This window comes from Notechis scutatus, chromosome 8 (genome assembly GCF_049901735.1).
Source record: "Notechis scutatus isolate UNSWTSFEM ecotype Mainland chromosome 8, rNotScu1.2, whole genome shotgun sequence".
NCBI lineage: Eukaryota > Metazoa > Chordata > Lepidosauria > Squamata > Elapidae > Notechis > Notechis scutatus.
Genome location: NC_142016.1, coordinates 9621437 through 9642033, shown reverse-complemented (window position 1 = coordinate 9642033; position 20597 = coordinate 9621437). Strand labels below are relative to the sequence as shown.

The window sequence follows — 20597 nt, the reverse complement described above, 5'->3', positions numbered from 1 at the left end:
GACACCATAAATAAATCAACTTGCAGTGATGTTACCACTCCAGGGAGGAGTTTAAGAGGGTTCTCATTGGGATGAAAATTCTTGTTCAGATGGCAATCTCGTCATAAAAATGTGAGTGGGGAATCAAAAGGAAATACACTGCTCAAAAAAATAAAGGGAACACTTAAACAACACAATGTAACTCCAAGTAAATCACACTTCTGTGAAATCAAACTGTCCACTTAGGTAGCAACACTGATTGACAATCAATTTCACATGCTGTTGTGCAAATGGAACTGACAACAGGTGGAAAGCATAGGCAGTTAGCAAGACATCCCCAATAAAGGAGTGGTTCTGCAGGTGGTGACCACAGACCACTTCTCAGTTCCTGTGCTTTCTGGCTGATGGTTTGGTCACTTTTGAATGCTGGCGGTGCTTTCACTCTAGTGGTAGCATGAGATGGAGTCTACAACCCACACAAGTGGCTCAGGTAGGGCAGCTCATCCAGGATGGCACATCAATGCGAGCTGTGGCAAGAAGGTTTGCTGTGTCTGCCAGCGTAGTGTCCAGAGCACGGAGGTGCTACCAGGAGACAGGCCAATACATCAGGAGACGTGGAGGAGGCTGTAGGAGGGCAACAACCCAGCATCAGGACTGTTACCTTCACCTTTGTGCAAGGAGGGACAGGAGGAGCACTGCCAGAGCCTTGCAAAATGACCTCCAGCGGGCCACAAATGTGCATGTGGCTGCTCAAACGGTCAGAAACAGACTCCATGAGGGTGGTATGAGGGCCCGACGTCCACAAGTGGGGGTTGTGCTTACAGCCCAACACCGTGCAGGACGTTTGGCATTTGCCAGAGAACACCAAGATTGGCAAATTCACCACTGGCGCCCTGTGCTCTTCACAAATGAAAGCAGGTTCACACTGAGCACATGTGACAGACGTGACAGGGTCTGGAGACGCTGTGGAGAACGTTCTGCTGCCTACAACATCCTTCAGCAGTGGGTCAGTAAATGAACTTTTTGGGGTAGGGACAGTGGTAAAGTTGACCCAGTGGTATACCTAAAAATTATTCAGCTTCATTACAACCTTTGCAGGATGTCCGGATTGCTCACCAGAGAATTCCCAACTATCCTGCTTCAAATGCCTATGACATCTCACCTACTCTGCTTGCCAAGAAAGACTTCAGCTTGGGCTACTCTAGCATGTTTCATCCACCATTCGCTAGGAAGATTGCCAAGAAGACTGGGCCAGCCCCCAACCAATACAATGTAAGAAATGACCTGTAGCCCCAAAGGGAAGGGAGGTGGAGAGCAGAAGGCCAATTGGGACTTCAAAGTGTCCAGCACAGGAAATCAGTAGTCCAGGAAGTTCAGATGAATGTATACTGTTTAAATGGAATTACGGTACGCTAAAGTTCTGTATAAGAATCTGAAGTACTAATGGTTGAAGCGAGTGGGCCATGGATAAGAGTCAACGGAATTCAAGGTGGGCTGGACTTAGATCTCTTGTGGGTGTGAAGGGGCTCTGATGATGCATTGACCCCTCTCTTGGGCTCAGCCTGATCATCTCCTACATCAAGGTTGGAAAGAGGCAAGTTGGGGAAATAATGGAGGAGGATGAAATGGAATTGAAGCTCACCAAGAGAGCTGCTCACTTCTACCTTATTGAAGGCATGGTTTTGTTAAAGCAGTGTTTATCAACCCTCTGTCAGAATTCCCCTGACCACCATCTTAAAGTTTCTAAGGTTGATAAACACTGCATTGGCACATTTGCATCAAAACCCATTCATTAATACCAATGAGAGGTCGAGGCACAGTTGATTTTTCTCAAGAGTGTGAATCAATGTTAACTCAGCCCAATCCTTCTTAGTTTTCTTGAGGCTAGCCAATGTTGGTTAAGTGATGCCACTTATTGCAGGAGATAGGAAATTAATGTACTAAATCACATTTAGAAACAAGCTAATAATTAGGAATAGCATTCTCCAAAAAAAACACCAAAAAAGCAAAGTAGAGCTGCAGGTCTGAAATTGGAATGGGTGGCTCTGTTTTTTTTAATGTCAAATACAGTGTAGTGAAGAGCTGAAACATGTGAATTATAGGAAATAGATGTATCAGGCCACAGATGGATCAGTTAAAGCTGATTCCTCCTGGTTTGCAAGGGATCTACAGGGGTAAATAAAGCAACCAAACTTTCTTCTGGTTTACTCCACATTTTATGCATCACAAAACTCGTGATTTGGTACATTTGTATTACATCTTCTCTGACCCTGCTCTTTGGTAGCATTTCATCTTGGGAATAAATTTTGCAGACCTTGAAAGCTTGGCCAGTGTTTTTGGTGTTGTGGCTGATTCTAAGAAAAGTCTTGACCAACAGTGGAAGAGAAGAGTGTACAGTACAATATAGTTCAAGAATAGTTTGTGTGAAGTCTTAATGTAGAGGGCATAGGGAATTGCCTTGAAGACAGGAGGAGGACTTGCTACTAAGGCAATGGTCAAATAAGAGAGGCTTGAGCCCAGACCAAGAAAAGCACTTGAGAAAAAAGACAAGTCCCTCTTTAGGTCACATGAAGATAAAGGGAGTTAAGGACAAGCATATTCAAACTTGAAAGGTTCTTTTAGTCTACTATAGGTCAGCTATAGTCTAAGAAAATCTGATCTATATGGCATGGGTTTCATAGTCTGGTCTACCTTGTGTCTTTTACCAGTTACCTGGTGAGAAGCATGGAAAGATGAACGAATGGTGGAATGATACTGAAGTAAACCGCAATTGATCTCTCTGATGAATCTCTCAATTTTTGCCCCATCCCTGCCATTCATCGCTGTCTTATCATCAGCCCACCCTAGTAAAAATATTAACTGAAACTGAATATTATAGAGAATATTTCTCTTGCAAAGAAGAAATCCTCCTTGAGTTAATCACTAACCCATGATTTACTTTTAGATTTAACTGTACTGCATAACCTTTGGAGAAGCCAAACAGGAAATGATCTATTTAAAAAAAAAATAGGCAAGCACAATAATTTATGGCTGTGGGTGAGGACACCAAACGGGAAGGACTCATATTTGCAGCATGTATTCAAGCAGAGTTCAACCTGAGAAGATAAAGGGGGAGAATTAGATTAGCGCTCCAAAGTGGCTGGAAGGTAAAAAAAAAAAAACACAACTAAACTTGAACAACAGAAAAAAAAACAACAAATCAAAATATTTTCTTTGGAGTTTCTCTCTACTGTCTAATTTGTTTGTTTGCTTTTTGGGCTTACAGACTCATTTTCCTACAGAACTTAAGTCATTAGAATTCTTAGAATAATTCTTAGAATAACAGAGTTGGAAGGGACCCTGGAGATCTTCTAGTCCAACCTCCTGCTCAGGCAGGAAACCTTATATCATTTCAGACAAATGGTTGTCCAATCTCTTCTTAAAATCTTCCAGTGTTGGAACATTCACAAATCCTGGAGGCAAGTTGTTCCATTGATTAATTGTTTTCAATGTCAGGAAATTCCTCCTTAGTTCTAAGTTGCTTCTCCCCTGGATTAGTTTCCACCCGTTGCTTCTTGTCCTGCCCACAGAAGCTTTGGAGAATAGCTTGACTCCCTCTTCTTTGTGGCAACCCCGGAGATAGTGGAACACTGCATTCATCTCACCCCCAGTCCTTCTTTTCAATAAACTAGACATACCCATTTCCAGCAACCTTTCTTTATATGTTTTAGCCTCCGGAACCCTAATCATCTTTGTTGCTCTTCTCTGCACTTTTTATCCACTCTTTATTCATTAGGTAGAATACTCTTTCATTTTTCCTAGCAGAACAATCCTGTAGGGCAGGGGTGTCCAACCTTGGCAACTTTAAGCCTGGAGGACTTCAACTCCCAGAATTCCCCAGCCAGCTTTGCTGGCTGGGGAATTCTGGGAGTTGAAGTCCTCCAGGCTTAAAGTTGCCAAGGTTGGACACCCCTGCTGTAGGGTAAGCTATGCTGAGAAAGATGGCCTGGCCCAAGATCCCTTACTGAACATGCACAGCTGAAGGTGGGTTTAAATCTGGCTTGTGCTTTGGCTGGGAATCTGCCCCTTTTGGGTCACCTCAGCAGATAATGATCAAACAGCATCATCAGGTACTCCAAAAGTCTTAGCTCCCCCTTCCATTTCCCCAGGCCAGCTGCATAGAGAGGAGAGCTGAGGTCCAATCAAGCAGAAGAGCACTGAGCTAATCAAAAGGCTGCTTTGATTGTCTCCAAAGACACTGATTGATATGAGAGCCCAACGCTATTGATTCCCTTTAGATCAAATTGGCCTTTATCATACTTTGTTGGCACCTGCAAAGGACCCAGATCAAGCTAGAATTTGTGGGATTGTCTCTGTCTTTTGACAAGTGTAGAAGACGTTACTAGTTTGCACCTAAGCTCTTAGATTACCATAAGACACCAGGTGTGATGGGAGTTGTACTCCAGCAGGGATACTTAGTGCCACATAGAGAAGACTCCTGTGAAGACTCCATTCTGAGGTTCTTCATGAGATGGTAATCCAATGATGAATTGGATTACCGTCCCCATCTTTCTAATCTCTGGAGGGCACCAGGTTGGCGAAGGCTTCTCCAGTCTCTGAAGTCCCAATTATGTTATCAGTCTCCCAATGAACAATGTTTTATTTGGAGGCTAATTTGTTGCCCAAGTCTTTTATGGATTAGAAAGGGTAATTAGTTTCCAGACAAAGAATTCCTTACAAAGTAGATCCAGCAGTTACACCTTTCCCTCAGGGTTGTGCAAAATTCACCATAGGATAATGAGCCCTTAATTTATCTATTTGTACTCACTAAAAACAGGTGTATGTGAACTGGAGAAAAACACATATTGTAAAAGCTTCAGTTCAGCGGGTATTGTTTCTGCCCTTGACATTGGTTAATATAGACCAGGGGGTCTCCAACCTTGGCAACTTTAAGACTTGTGGACTTCAACTCCCAGAATTCCTCAGCCAGCTTTGAGTTGAATTCCACAAGTCTTAAAGTTGTCAAGGTTGGTGTGAGAAAAATCACAAGACACAAGTGGAGACAGTAAACAAGAGTTTTATTATTAAGCTTTTGCAAAAGGGAATTCTGCTAATAGCAGAAGACATCTTTCCACAGGAAGGCTCGGGAATATATACAGTGCCTGCCCCTTTCCTGGGTTCACAACCTATCCAGCTACGTAAGTCCCTATGCCACACCCATAGCCTACCACCTGTTTCCCTTTCTTTGGAAACCACCCTTGCTCTCATGGCATCTTCCTGTTATGTTCTTCTGAACATAATGGGTCATTAATCAGTTCCGTTAATGTCAGGACAACCCAGCCTTTCTGACATGAAATCTCAAGCCAAAATATAAACCCCCATTCCAGCCAAAGACATAATATTTTTAACGTTACAGAATAACAAGTTACAAAACATGATATGCTTATATAAGTGTTCAGATATCTTTCTAGAAGGTCACATTACGAACAAAAATGAGTCTCTTTGGTTCTATACTTTGTTATGTGTAACAGGCAAATACATATGTTATTTCCACATATAACAGTTGGAGACCAGAGGTGGCATTCAGCAGGTTCTGACCAGTTCTGGAGAACTGGTAGCGGAAATTTTGAGTAGTTCAGAGAACTGGCAAATACCAGCTCTGACTGCAGATTTTACAGCATCCTTCTCCTGCCATGCCCACCAAGCTAGGCCCACAGAACTAGTAGTAAAAGTTTTTGAATCCCACCACTGTTGGAGGCCCCTTGATATAGACCATGGAGATAATGTAGACCAGGGCTCTCAAACTGCTGGCCCGTGGGCTGGATGCATCAAGTGCTGGCCACGCCGATGCCCGGTTTAGCGAAGGGGAAAAAAGTCCTGATATGTCATGTGACGCTGCGAGTTTGACACCCCTGATGTAGACCAAAACAAATTCTTTAAAGTAGTGTTTCTCAACCTTGTCAAATTGAAAATGTGTGGATTTCAGTTCCCAGAATTCCCTAGCCAGCCGCTTGCTAGGGAATTCTGGGAGTTGAAGTCCACATATTGTCAAGCTACCAAGATTGAGAAATGCTGCTCTAAAGAATAAAACACAGATCATCGTACCTGATTTTGCACAACTTCATTCCTCCATGTATTTTAGTTAAATTGTGGAGTATATCATAGAAAAAAAACGTACAAGAGAGAGTTTTATCCAACAGTGACCAAGGGCCATGCCATAAAAGATGGACCATCATGTTAGTTATTGAAGTTTATTCTAGACTAATGGTATTTATATATTTTAGGAGACTATTATTTGGCTGATGCGCTTGTAATACTTCAGGCGGAGAAACTGTTTGGGAAGTAGGCAGATTTAATGTCCAATTAAAAAGCAATCTAATGACACCTGAAAGATCAGCTTGTTGCAAAACACAGATTTGCATTTCCAGATTGCAGTGGATTTTTGCAAACAGAACTACAGTGCCAAGTCTGTCTTCTCCTCAAAAACAAAACGGACCATATCATGTAGCAGCAAGGAACGATGGCCTTCTCCGTGTAAGCAAAAATGTGCTTTATTTGTATAATATTCAAAAAGACGACAGAAATTAAATGCATGATGTAAAGAGACCAGTTCATCCTTGCCAAGTCCATAAAAATGCTATGCACAACCAGCCTTGTGTAACAAAATTATTAGTTGTTCACCTGCGCCACATGATTTGCCACTTAGCAATGACCTGGGAAGAAGAAAGGCTGGGGAAAAACAATAAATTTAACAAATAAAATGCTCTACTTTCCTAACATTTTTCTACGTGACTGGGTATAATTCTTAGCTTTCCTTGGACAGTCTGTTATTCAGAAACTGAAATAATTCTTTGAAAGGATGGCAGACTTCCCTCCCCCAATCCAAATGTTTGGCAGATGTAGCCCTAAAAAATCATTTTGCCCAAGAAGCTGGAAGATTTCACTCTTACTACAAGTAATGGATGTTTGTTTTCCATTCAAAGATACATAGCAACCACTGCTACTTTGATCTATGGGAAAAAGAAGCCAGAACACTTTCTTGGGCAAGAAATGGAAGGAAGGCCAAGAATACAGGCCAGATGTTTCAAACATGCCACTCACTCTTCCAGCTTCTTTTCCAGCCTCAATTCCATGCTCAGGAAGAGTTTTGAACAACTCAAAAAGTTCATGTACATCTTTGCATAATTTCTATTGGTCCTAATGAAAAGTACGAGCTAACCCTAAATGCAGGTAGTCCTTGACTTACAACAGTTCATTTAGTGGCCGTTGAAGTTACAATGGCACTGAAAAAAAGTGACCGATTGCCATTTTTCATACTTAGATGCAAAGTCAACGGGAAAGCCAGATTAGTGTCACAACCTTGTTACTAACTAAATGCTGTGATTCACTTAACAACTGTGGCAAGAAAGGTTGTAAAATGGGGCAAAGCTCACTTAACAGATGTTTCACTTAAAAGAAATTTTGGGCTCAATTGTAGTCATAAGCAGAGGTGGTATTCAGCAGGTTCTGACCAGTTCTGGAGAACTGGTAGTGGAAATTTTTAGTAGTTTGGAATCCCACCTCTGACTGGCCCCGCCCCCATCTATTCTCTGCCTCCTGAGTCCCAGCTGATTGGCTGGGTCTTCTTTGGTTGCCCTGCACAGGAGAACGGAGCTGGAAAGCAGGTTAGTGGGGTGGGGAGGGAATGGGGATTTTGCAGTATCCTTCCCCTGCCATGCCCACAGAACTGGTAGTAAAAATTTTTGAATCCCACCACTGGTCATAAGTCAAGGACTACTTATATTTACTATTATGGTGCATCACAGAGTCAGCCAGATGTTTAGACTGGATTCGGCATTTCTATCCAACTATCCGTCCTTCCCAAGGGCCTGGCATAGATAGATGTTGTTGATGGTGTTAAAGGCATCGCTGCAAGATGTAAGCTGCTCTTTTTTTTTTTTGCAATTGACTGATGATAATTTTGTCAATGCCAGTGAAGAGGTATCCAGACATTGTGGGATTGCACCAAAAGCACCTATTATCGTTGGTACTATCTTTGCTTCCTTTTTGCGATTGTCATGGCTGCCTATCTCAACTAAACAATTATGGGCAGCTCTCAAAAGGGAATAATACCTTACTGGGTCATTTGGAAAGTTGGTTTTCCATATTTTATTATTTTATTTTATTTTATTTTATTATTTTATTATTTTATTATTTTATTATTTTATTATTTTATTTTATTATTTTATTTTATTTTATTTTATTATTTTATTTTATTTTATTATTTTATTTTATTATTTTATTTTATTATTTTATTTTATTTTATTTTATTTATTTTATTTTATTTTATTTTTTATTTTATTTTATTTTATTTTATTTTATTTTATTATTATTTTATTATTTTATTTTATTTTATTTTATTTTATTTTATTATTTTATTTTATTTTATTTTATTTTATTTTATTTTATTATTTTATTATATTTTATTTTATTTTATTTTATTATTTTATTTTATTTTATTTTATTTTATTATTTTATTTTATTTTATTATTTTATTTTTTATTTTATTATTTTATTATTTTATTATATTATTATATTATTATATTATATTATATTATATTATATTATATTATATTATATTATATTATATTATATATTATATTATATTATATTATATTATATTATATTATATTATATTATATTATATTATATTATATTATATTATATTATATTATTATATTATATTATATTATATTATATTATATTATATTATATTATATTATATTATATTATATTATATTATATTATATTATATTATATTATATTATATTATATTATATTATATTATATTATATTATATTATATTATTTTAAATGTAGGTCACTACCGCATTAAAGACTCCCTGATCAGGGCTTCTCCTCCAGTGCTGGTGTCCTGCTTTAGATCCAAAACAGGCCGTACAACCGATCCAGAAACCCTGAGCCCGGGACCAGCAGCCTATCAGCAGCCATTGGAAACCCCAATTGGACCATCAAAGAGGTTTTCTGGACTGTGAGTCCCGAAAAGACGTTTGACAATCCTCTCCAGCTCCCTTTCTTAAATAGCAATTCAATTGGCATCTCTCTAAACTAGGGGTCACCAACCTTTTGTACCTCAGGGACCACCAAACTCATAATTTTAAATCCCATGGACCACTAATATGAATTTTGACAGACGGTGGCTTGCTGACATTGGTGGGAAAGTCGGTCCCATATTCCAGAGCTGCAGTAGTCACAGGACTGGCCCTTTGGTCATCCCAGAGCAGCTGCTCCTCCACCTGAGTGCACCGGCCTGCCATGGACTTTAGGAGCTGCTCTGGGATGACCAAAGGGCCAGTCCTGTGACGACTGCAGCTCTGGAATATGGGACCGACTTTCCCACCAATGTCAGCAAGCCACCCTGGGGTGGATTTCCCTCCCCTGCCATTGGTCTTACCTTCCAGTTCCAGCTCGCGTGGCTCTACTCAAGGTAAGGTTTGTGCTCGACTGAAGGGTGGGGTCAGTGGGTGGGCGGGCCAAAGGGCGGCACAGCCTGGATTAATTGCTTTGGGGGGAGTGCTTTGGGGGAAACATTTCTCTGCGGACCATCAACATTTTATCACAGACCACCCGTGGTCCCTGCCCCACTGGTTGGCGACCACTGCTCTAAACCAGTGCTTCTCAACCTTGGTCCACTTTAAGACGTGAGCTTTGCTGGCTGGGTAATTCTGGGAGTTGAAGTCCACACGTCTTAAAGTTGCCAAGGTTGACAAACACTGCTCTAAACTCTCTCTCTGGGCACATATCCTTGGCCCCTTTGCAAAAAGAACATTCCAGGTAGATGACGATGTTGATAGCGTGACTCCCAAAGAAAAGCAAAATAAAATAAAGGTTGCTCTCAAAGCAATTGGACTAGCAAATTCCCAGGCTCAGCTTATTAAAAAGGGTTGTAAATCCACCACCTTTGAACTAATGCAGGAATAGGCCAGAATGTATTTCTACCTTAATAATTCCAGACGGGACAACTTAATAGCAAATATTGCTCAAGGTGCATAGAACAGTAAATATATTATGGTACAGTATGTATAATAACTGAGTACATCTCTGGATTTTAAGAGACTGGATTGCAGAACTCATTTTTCAATCTCTAATCCAAACTTAGTTTTACATCAATGTGTGTAATCGATGGATTTTGACCTTCTCTTTAACAATTTCTAGGGAACCAAAGGTGCTTTCATCCCGCTCATATGTGACCCAAGGTCTAATAAAACTATTAGCCAGTTGCTCAACCAAGTCAATTTTATAGTGACTGTCCTGCAAACAGTGGAGACATTTTGCTAGAGATAAGATTAAGATCTATCCCCTACATTCTTGCCCAAATAATTCCCAGAGCTCACCCTTCCTCCTCTCCTAATACAGACCTGCTACTCTCTGCATACGGTCAGAGGTATCTTTACTACATCTCATTTTTAATGCAGGGGGAACAGGCAGTGGGTAATAGCCATAAACCAACCAAACAGGGAAGGAGTAGATCAAACCTGGTGAGTCAAAGACATCTCCGCTGGCAGAAAATACTAGAACATTCCAGAGGCCATTTCAATTCCCATTGATGTCAAGCTGACATTAGAGTAACGGCTGATACATGCATTGTCACCATCTTTTCTAATGAGAAGAGCAACTTTTTGCTCTTATCTTCAAGAAGTCCCTAAAAAATGCTCTAGAATTACCAGGCAGAATTTCTAGCGAAGGTATTCTAGAGTAAGAATGTGTCGTGTTTCTGATTTGAAGGGATAGCGCTGCTCATGCAAAACCAGCTTTGCAACTTCTTTTTAGCACAATCCTAGGAACATAAACGTTGGATTTAAATCAGTGTTACTTAACCTTGGCAACTTTAAGATGGGTAGAATCCAGTTGCCAGTCCAAGCCAGAAGGTTTAGAATGCACCTTAGAGCTGTCCCAGGTTGAGAAACACTGCTGGAAAGAGTGGCAGCCAGGTGTTATGGTGGCACATTTTCTACATTTTGAAGCACCTGACTCCAAAGTGTTATACACGCTATCCTGGAGGGTCTTGAAACACCAAGAACTTTGAAGGCCAAGATGATGTCATGCAGATGTCCCTACAAAATAAGAGCCAACCTAGAATTGTTCTAAACTTAGTTCTAATGTCTTCTAGTTTCAACTTAGATTTGTTATTAGGCCATGTAGACTGGGGAACTATGAGAGTTATAGACCCTAAATCTCTAGCTGGGGGATTTCCCATAGGTTATCACTCCAATTAAAATAATCCCAGTTTTGCTTGAAACTATGTTTTGTTTTGTTTTTGATAGGAGGAAGTGCATCTTGAATTTTTCAGCCCCAGCTGTCCCTCCCCCACAAAATCCACCTTTACCAGGGCCTGGCCAATATGACCTAGTGGACTACACAGCACCTTCTAAGCACTATATCTCCAGTGCTGTATTTGTTTCAAACACAAAACGCTGGACAGGTGATAAACTCCACAAAGGCATACCTGGACCAGGTGAGAATATAACTTGTTATTAAATGCCCCTATAGTAGACCAGATAGTCATCCATTTGAGAAGAAGAATGAAAGTGAAGCTCAAAGAGGGTCAGCCAGTTGGCTGGAGAGGCCAAGAGCAAGTGAAAAAGAAAGTCAGAAGGGGAAATTGACAAAAGGAAACTACAGTACAAGAATGTAGTTGGAAGTGTCGATATTTTCAAGGCATGGTCGGAAAAGTCAAGATGGCAGCCCTGACAGTGCAGTCAAAGCTTCACCTGTTTTTGTTTATCATCATGTTCACCATCTTGATTTTTTTTTTAGTATTTTTTGCTGAGACTTCTTTGAAAACTACCTGTCTTGCCACAAAATGGGACTTTCATAACCTGTTGCCAAACCTCAAGAAAGGTGGTGCACTGGGCTCCAATTATTCGAAAAGGTTAATTAGCAGAACCTGTGGCTTCCATGTCATTTGGTAGAAGAGTTTGTAAACAGGCTGTATCGTGAATTACCTTTGGAAAAACATCCCTCGGTTCCTTGCATTGCCAGCACACTATTTGGTCATTGATGACCTTGTGGTGGGGCTTGTAGGGTGTGTCGCTACAGAAGGTAGATGATGAATGTGTGATTCTTCAGTCCTGTAATGCTTGCCTTGCTCAACCGGAAAATGACTATAATAACTAAGGTTGTATATTGTGAACTGCCCCAAGGCTATATTCGTATTTATTATTATTGTTTGCAGTTGTTTAGACTGGATTTGGCATTTTTATCCAACTATTGAGTCCTTTCCTTGGACCTGGGATAGGCATATGTTGTGGTCTGGTGGTGGCATTGTTTCAGGTAAAGCTGCCTTTTGCGATTGAACGATGGTGCTTTTGACAATGCCAATAGTGTTCAAGTGGTACTCCAGATGTTTTCAGATTGCACCCAAGGTGCTTATTATTATTGGTACTACTATCCTTATTATGGATGGCTGCACAGTCTGCCAGATGTTTAGGCTGGATTTGACATTTTTATCCACCTATAGAGTCCTTCCCAAGGACCTGGGATAGGCAGATGCTTTGTTTGATGGTATTAAAGGCACCGGGGCAGGATATAAGCTGTTCCAAGTATAACACTGCCTTCTGCAATTGACTGAATGTGATGTTGTCAATGGTGATTTGGTTTTTTAAAGAAAGATTTCTAATTTGCTGTTATTCGCAGAAATTAGGTCAAGTAATGGCTTTTAGAAAGCCAAATGTCAGCCAAAGCTTGGACCAAAGAAGACATCCTGAGCCAGAGTGGTGCAGTCGTTAGGGTGCAGTACTACAGGCTACTTCTCTTGACTGCTGGCTGCTAGCAGTTTGGCAGTTCGAATCTCACCAGGCTCAAGGTTGACTCAGCCTTCCATCTTTCCGAGGTTGATAAAATGAGGACCCAGATTGTTGGGAGCAATAGGCTGACTCTGTAAACCACTTAGAGAGGGTTGCAAAGCACTATGGCATCTAAGTGCTATTGCTACTGCTATCCTGTCATTTCCTTACCTCATTTTTTTCTCAAACTTTAATCTTTTCTCTGTATTCTTTCCCCTTTGCCTTTGAATGTATGATCAAGGATATTCAGCTTTATTAGTTGGAGTGACATTTTTGCCTTCTGCTACAGTACAGGTAGTCCTTGACTTACAACCATTTGTTTAGTGACCCAAGTTACGATAGCGCTAGGGGTGGGATTCTACCAGTTTGCACCTATTCACTAGAACTTGTCAACATTCTAAGTAGTTCAGAGAACCGGTTGTTAGAAGAAATTACTGGCCTAATCCTGTAAGGAAGACAGGAAGGAAACATTCTGGTGTTGCTTACAGAAACTATTAACTCTCTATTAACCCTTATTACATTCTTGGCAGGACTAGACTTCCTGTCTCAGGAACTTCTCTGGAGTTTTTCCCCCCTCCTTTGCTGGTACTTTGCTTGTGTGGAGTGACCATTTAAAGTTACAATGGCACTGAAAAAAGTGACTTATGACCATTTTCACACTTACGACTGTTGCAGCATCCCCACAGTCATGAGAGGCCAGGTGAGGAGATGCGTGCCTCGATGTGAGTGATATTGAGTTGGCCACGCCCAGCCAATAACATGACCACCAAGCCACGTCCACCCAGTCACATGACCACCAAGCCATGCCCACCACCTAAGCCATGCCCACAGAACCAGTTGTTAAAAAATTTGAATCCCACCCCTGGATAGCGCTGTGAAAGAAGTGACTTACAACCAGTCCTCACACTTACTATATGATTGTCGCAGCATCCCCATGGTCATGTGACCAAAACTAGGCACTCGGCAACCGACATGGATTTATGATGGTTGCAGCATCCCAGGGTCACATGATCACCATTTCTAATCTTCCTGTTCTGACCCAAGCCTTGTTCAAATTAAACAAACACAAATTGTGTATAAAAGCAAACCTTTTTTAATGTGGTGCTGGGAATTCTCTGCATTCCCAGCCAAGAGTCATTTAAACCTAATTGTCCGAGATGAAAGCAAGCCCTTTCAAGGTTGCAAAAGGCTGCCAAGAACAGAAGTCTATTTACTGATAAATATCCACCGACAGAAATTTCAAAAACAAATCAGAGTTCGCAGGGCTTCAACGAGGGCTCAGAGTCTAAAGAAATTCTTTGCTTCCTGCAAAGAGCACATCCCCGAGGGCTGGTTTTTATCCCTTATGGGAGGGGCCAATCCCCTTCCAGCCTTACTCCTGAGTCACCCTTGCTACTTCAGCTGCTCTTGCCTTCTAGCAGCCCTGCTCACACGCACACTGGGCACAGGCTCCCCGGGGCCCTCTGCGTCACTGCTGCCAGACTCCACAAGGTCCGAAGGCAGCCCCCCACTCTCCGATAGTCCTGGCCCCATCCCTGCATCACACGCAGGCCCCTCATCCGAGTCCTCGACAGGCTCCTCGCTGTCAGAGACCTCTGCCGTCCACACTTGCCACCGGCAAACCCCAACACTTCCCAGCTGACTTATGACAAGGAAAATCTATGGCAGTGATCCGCAACCTTTTTATGCCGCGGCCCGGTACCGGCATCAGCTGGGCGCCGCGCCCGGTACCGGCATCAGCTGGGCGCCGCCATCTTTTGATGAAAAAGTGCTTCCGTGACCTCACCAGAAGCACTTTTCATCAAAAGATGGCGGCGCCAGCGCTCCGGTGAGCTTTCTACCCGGAAAAGCTCACCGAAGCGCTGAGCCGCCATCTTTTTGATGAAAAAGTGCTTCCGGTGAGCTTTCTACCGGAAAAGCTCACCGAAGCACTTTTTCATCAAAAAAAGATGGCGGCGCCCAGCAACCAGCGGCCTGGTAGGACTTGTTCCGCGGACCGTACCGGTCCGGGGACCGGTGGTTGGGGACCCCTGATCTATGGGAAAGCTGGATTTGCCTAACAACCAAGTGATTCACTTCTGCGTCGATTTGCTTTATAGTCATGGCAACAGCAAAAAAAAGTTGTAAAATCAGCTATCCCTTACCTAACAGCCATCTTGCTTAGGGATGGAAATTCTGGTCACAATTGGTGTCGTCAGTCAAGGACATCCTGTATTTGCAGAAGGGCAGTATAAGATGTTTTTTTCAAGACTCCTACCCACTTCCTGGTCCTTTTAACCAGTTCTGAATATTCCTTCACAGAGGGACAAGACATCACCTGCGGAGGTGGGATCGGGTGAAAAACACAAGAGTTGATATTGGCTAAAGCAGGCTTGAGATTTGTGAGCAATCAGTCCCAAGTGGTAACATAATATTTCCTTCAGCCCTTAAAGGAAGTAAAGGACACCAAAAATCTCTTAAGTCCTTCTGACAGATGAATGTGGAGTCTGAGATGAAGACAATGGCAATGTTGCCTTTGATTTATGAAAAGTGGTCATTAATCACTGGTAATAGAGTTTCTAGGCTGAATATTTGGAATTACCAGGATAAACTACACATCCTAAAATATGAGAAGGGCTTAAATGGATTTTAAAAAAACTTTTCAAAGCCCATGGAAAGCCAAATACTTTTTTTTAAAAGGAACAATTATGGCTTTCCTTTAAGAAAGGAACAAAACAATAAATAGAAGGAATTTTAAAAAACATCTTTATTAATACTTACTTTCCTTTATAGTTGATAAATCTTGTGGGAGGTACAAATGTAAATTGCTTGAACTCTGGAAAGTTATTGTTTAAATCTTACTGCCAGCATAATATTATCTCTGTTTTGGTATTCTACCGTGGTTTGAGTCCATTTTCACAAAAATGTGTTGAAGGGACAGATCACTTCAAAAGTCTACTGGGAATCTCATGGATGCCCCTGCCTTCACATTTTTCAAAAGTGTTTCTTTCCAATGTTATGACTTTATGAACTCCAGTAGTCTTGATAGTACAGAAATGTGCAAATGTGTTGTAAAATTGATCAAGTAGAATCAAGACCCTCTAATTGCAAACCTGAAAAGACTCAGAGCTTCGTCTTTTCAATGGCCTCATGCAGAGGTGGTATTCAGCAGGTTCTGACCAGTTCTGGAGAACCGGTAGCGGAAATTTTGAGTAGTTTAGAATACCACCTCTGACTGGCCCTGCCCCATCTATTCTCTGCCTCCCATTGAGTCCCAGATGATCGGCTGGGTCTTCTTTGGTTGCCCTGCACAGGAGAATGGAGCTGGAAAGCAGGTTAGTGGGGTGGAGAGGGAATGGAGATTTTACAGTATCCTTCTCCTGCCATGCCCACAGAACTGGTAGTAAAAATGCCCATTGTGGACATTGTATTCCCTTAACAACTGCCAGGAAAAAAAAAGTCTTAAAATTGATTGGTTGCGTGATGACCTGCTTAATTATCGGCACAACTTGAAATTGTGTACTGAACTACCTGTACTACCTGTACTGAATTGGACTACAGCTCACACCATCCCTAACCAACAAGACCCTTTATGTGTGTTATGAACCTCAGCCAGTATTAGCTTTTCCCACAAACCCTGGGTTAGTGCAAGCTGTGAATCTGATCCTAACTCTGCTTGGTCGGCCTTGGACTAGGTGCTTTGATTGTGTTAAATTCCATGATGGTTCAGCACAGGGGGTGTCAAACTCTATTTCATTGAGGGCCACATCAGGATTGTGTTTGACCTTGGGGGGCCAGGGTGGGCATGGCCAGGTCAACATCACTCATGTTGCGGGCACCTGTGGTAGCTTGAGCGCTCTGCCAGCAAAAATGGTCTCCCAAGCTCCGTTTTTGGCTGCAGTGGCCTCCTGCAACCCTGTCATGCCCCTGGTGGAGACTGACTCCGAGGGAGAGGAGGAACAGCCGACAGGGAGTGGAAGTGTGGCTCCGGAGGTTGTGGAGGAGGCTGGGGAAGGGCAGAGGCCGGCTGGGCAGTCAGAGGAGGACCCAGGCCCATCCGCTCTCCATCCTAGGGCACGCAGGGAGGAGAGGATAAGGGAGAGACATGGTCTACTCTGGAGGAGAGGGCCTTGATCCTCTTCATGGGCTGCAGCTGTGACAACTGAGTAAGAGGAAGGACCTGCATACGGGTGAACGCTGGAAACAAAGTGTGGAAATATCTCTAGTTGATGGTTTCTCTCTGAGTTTGGCATCCTTCTCAGTGTGTGTTATCTGTAGACATCCTCCAGCCCTTATCTTGCCTGGTTTGTGTTGCTTTTTCCCTTCTTCTTGTAACTGTTTGTGTGGGAGTTTTTTTGGCTTCCATCAAGAATCTTTGGAGCTTGGAAGCAAAGTGAAGGAGTAAAAGGGGCTTCACCTGTTTTCTGTGACTGTGTTTGTTTTGTATCCCACCCTGGGTCATCACAAACCCTCTGCCCCACCCCATCCCCCCAAAAAACAGAGCTTGGCCCTCCTGATCTCCATTTGTAGAGGCACTGCGGGCCGGTCCTTTGCTGTTTCCAGAGCAGCCCTGTGGGCCAGATCTAAACATCCCATGGGCCGGATCTGGCCCACGGGCCTTGAGTTTGACACCCCATGGCTTAGCAGGATGTGTGAAGACAGCCTGCCTGGGAACCATTCTATGGAGCTTCTGCAGCAAAGGAGGTGGAGGAAAATGCTGCTTCGTCATTGCCACTTGCGCCTCCTTCTAGTCCCAACTTGTGGTTGCGCACAAGTTCGTCAGTACTTTTTTTTTTTCCCCCTGGCAGCACATCTGTGCCCTGAACTGCAGAGAAAGGAGGAATTTGCTAGACATTGCTCCGCCTGACATGCAGACGCAGCTGCGCCTGCTGAATTTCTATTTTCCATGCATCTGATTTGGAGCCCGGTTGCTTGGGAAAAAAAATAAATAAAGTAACCCAGCCCATAGCTGAACTGCTTCCTCTGCACTTCTGTTGCCTGAAAGGTTGGGTGCCAGCATCTGATCAACTGCGGTACCTGAGGGGGTTTCTCCCCCGCCCCCTCCCCCGTTGCATTTGCCAAGCAGAGGGAAAGCTGCATAAAGCAAGTAGGTGAGTAGTTTAATATAGGTAGTCCTCAGCTTGCAACCATTTGTGTTTAGTGACCGTTCGAAGTTACAACAACAGTGAAAAAAATGGACTTACAGCCGTTTTTCACACTTACAACTGTATCAGCATCCCCATGGTCACGTGATCAAAATTCAGATGCTTAGCAACTGGCACGTATTTACGATGGGTTGCAGGGTCCTGGGGTCATGTGATCGCCTTTTGCGACCCTCTGACCAGCATAATCAATGGGGAAGCCAGCTTCATTTAACAATGGCAGTGATTCACTTAACAATTGTGGCAAGAAAGGTCAGAAAATGGGGGCAAAAGTCAATTCACAACTGCCTTGCTTAACAACAGAAATTTGGAGCTCAATTGTGGTTGTAAGTCAAGGACCACCTGTAATGCAGAAAGCAAGGGGTGTGAGAGAAATATAAGGACGAGAAGCAAACCGATCCCATAAAATTCTGTGTTTTTCCTTCCAGGGGCTTACAACATCCCCATTTCAGGAAAACAATCCTTCATGTACAACGTCAGCAACAAATGGGTGCCAGTATTATAAAGGAAGAGATTCCACAAGGTTGGTTTTGGCAGAGTCTATTTTTAGATCATTAGAAAATTCTGTATATCTTTTGAATGGTGGAAAACATTCGGTTTTCACTGGTTCGGCATTGTAGGATTGAAAAAGAGTTTTGGACGGAAAGACACAATTGTTTCACTACCGATTTTCAGGTCAGGCACTAATCTTCCTTGGCAGGAATTCTGGGCCAAAATGAAAAATTCTGACATGGTTTAGATCAAGGATCTCCAAACTTAGCCACTTTAAGACTTGTGGACTTCAACTCCCAGAATTCCCCAGCCAGCTGGCTGGGGAATTCTGGGAGTTGAATTCCACATGTCTTAAAGTGGCCATGTTTGAAGACCCCTGGTTTAGATTTACTTCTTAACTGTGGGAAACCAAGTGCTGGGGGGAAATGTTTGTGTCTGAGGGAAAGATATAAAAACATTTATACAATTATAGGTATGGATAAGATGAACATGGAACTCTTACTCTCACAACAGTGTCTGAAATTGAGTGGATGCTAATCCAGTGAGATTTATTGCCAACCACGAACTAAGCAGATGGACTGGCCTTTGATCAATAAATCAACAGAGCACGTTGGACAAATGTTCCTATTAGAATTGGTCATAATTTAGTGAAGTGTCGGGTGAAGGAAACTAGGAGCAGATTCAGAAGCTAGATATGAAAATACAAAGAGCTCCTATGGCAGTATTTCTCAACACAGCTATGGCTAGCCATGGCTAGTTTAACGTTTCGTCCATAAGAACTTTTGGTGGCCTCTGTGGACCAAGCCTGAGAAGATGGAGCCTGGCAATGCAAAGATGGACTTTGCTTGTTGAGTGAATTGTGATCTTCCCATACTCTAGAACAAGGGTCTTCAAACTTGACAGCTTTAAGACTTGTGGACTTCAACTCCCAGAATTCCTCCTCCCAGTCATATTAGCTCAGGAATTCTGGGAGTTGAAGTCCATAAGTCTTAAACTTGCCAAGTTTGAAGACCCTTGCTCTAGAAGATCACAGTTGTTGGGAAGATCACAATTCACTCAACAAGCAAGTTTCATCTTTGCATTGCCGGGCTCATCCCTGACCCTCCAATTTCTCAGGCTTGGTCCACAGAGGCCTCCAAAAGTTCTTACCAAATTGTAATGTTTAATATGATAGAAAGGGATAACCTTAAAATATATGACTGGACAGTAATTCTAAGAGCTAGTTTAATGGAGACCAAACCATACAAAGAACAGTTGCAAGAATTGGGTATGTCTGGTTTAATGAAGGACTAGGGGTGACATGATAGCAGTGTTCCAATATCTAAGGGGATGCCACACAGAAGAGGGGATGAACTTATTCTCCAAAGCACCTGAAGGCAGGACAAGAAGAGAAGCTACCTAGAAACTAAGAAGTTTCCTGATAGAACAATTAACCAGTGGAACAACTTGCCTCCAGAAGTTGTGGCTACTCCAACACTGGAAGTTTTTAAGAAGAGATTGGATAAACATTTGTCTGAAATGGTGTAGGGTTTCCTGCTTTAAGAGAGGGTTGGACTAGAAAATTTCAAGGTCCCTTCCAACTCTCTTATTCTGTTTAAAAAATCTGGCTTAACTTCTGTTGCTTTTTAGGTGTCAATGAAAACATGTCATATTTAGTTTTCATTCTGGACAATTTCTGGGGGATTGGTTGAAGGAATGGTGGCCATCCTCCAGGACGAAGTTGCATAACTGTGCGGGAAATCATAACCTCACTTGTAATAGCAGTCACCACATTCCTTGAACATGCTAAACCAGAATCAATAGACTGAAGTGCTGCCCCCCTGTTAGGTGACAGGGCATTTCTACCCAGATCCGTTTCCAGCTGTTTAGAGGTTCACTGGTGAACCAACAGGAAAAGGCAAGGACATTTGCAGGTGGCGGTTAAAAAAACCCCCATGCCTGACACATAAAATAGGCCAGAGCTTTGATGACATCATTCTGGCTGCCATTTTGTTTTGTTTTTTTAACCTCAACCTGAAGACACTTTGGCAAAAGAACAAAACTGTCATTTTGCCATTTCTGTGGAGATTTTCAGTCGTCCAGTTCATAGTTGCCTGAAAGGTGCTTTTCCAAAAGACAACTGGACTTTCTTGTTTTTTTATTCCTCAAAAATGTTTTGCTTC

At 42.3% G+C, this 20597-nt stretch overlaps 1 protein-coding gene across 3 annotated transcripts in view; it reads left to right on the top strand.

Moving 5' to 3' along the window:
• STPG1 (sperm tail PG-rich repeat containing 1) overlaps window positions 1–20597 on the top strand; it is a 38318-nt gene that overhangs the window by 15051 nt on the left and 2670 nt on the right. For all 3 annotated transcript variants that reach the window (XM_087970603.1, XM_087970605.1, XM_087970604.1), the window contains exons 6-10: window positions 1078–1251; window positions 6387–6492; window positions 8817–8988; window positions 11282–11472; window positions 18372–18466. In XM_087970603.1, coding sequence (XP_087826729.1) covers window positions 1078–1251; window positions 6387–6492; window positions 8817–8988; window positions 11282–11472; window positions 18372–18448 — 720 coding nt within the window. In that variant the 3' untranslated portion in view covers window positions 18449–18466. The remainder of the gene's footprint in view (window positions 1–1077; window positions 1252–6386; window positions 6493–8816; window positions 8989–11281; window positions 11473–18371; window positions 18467–20597) is intronic.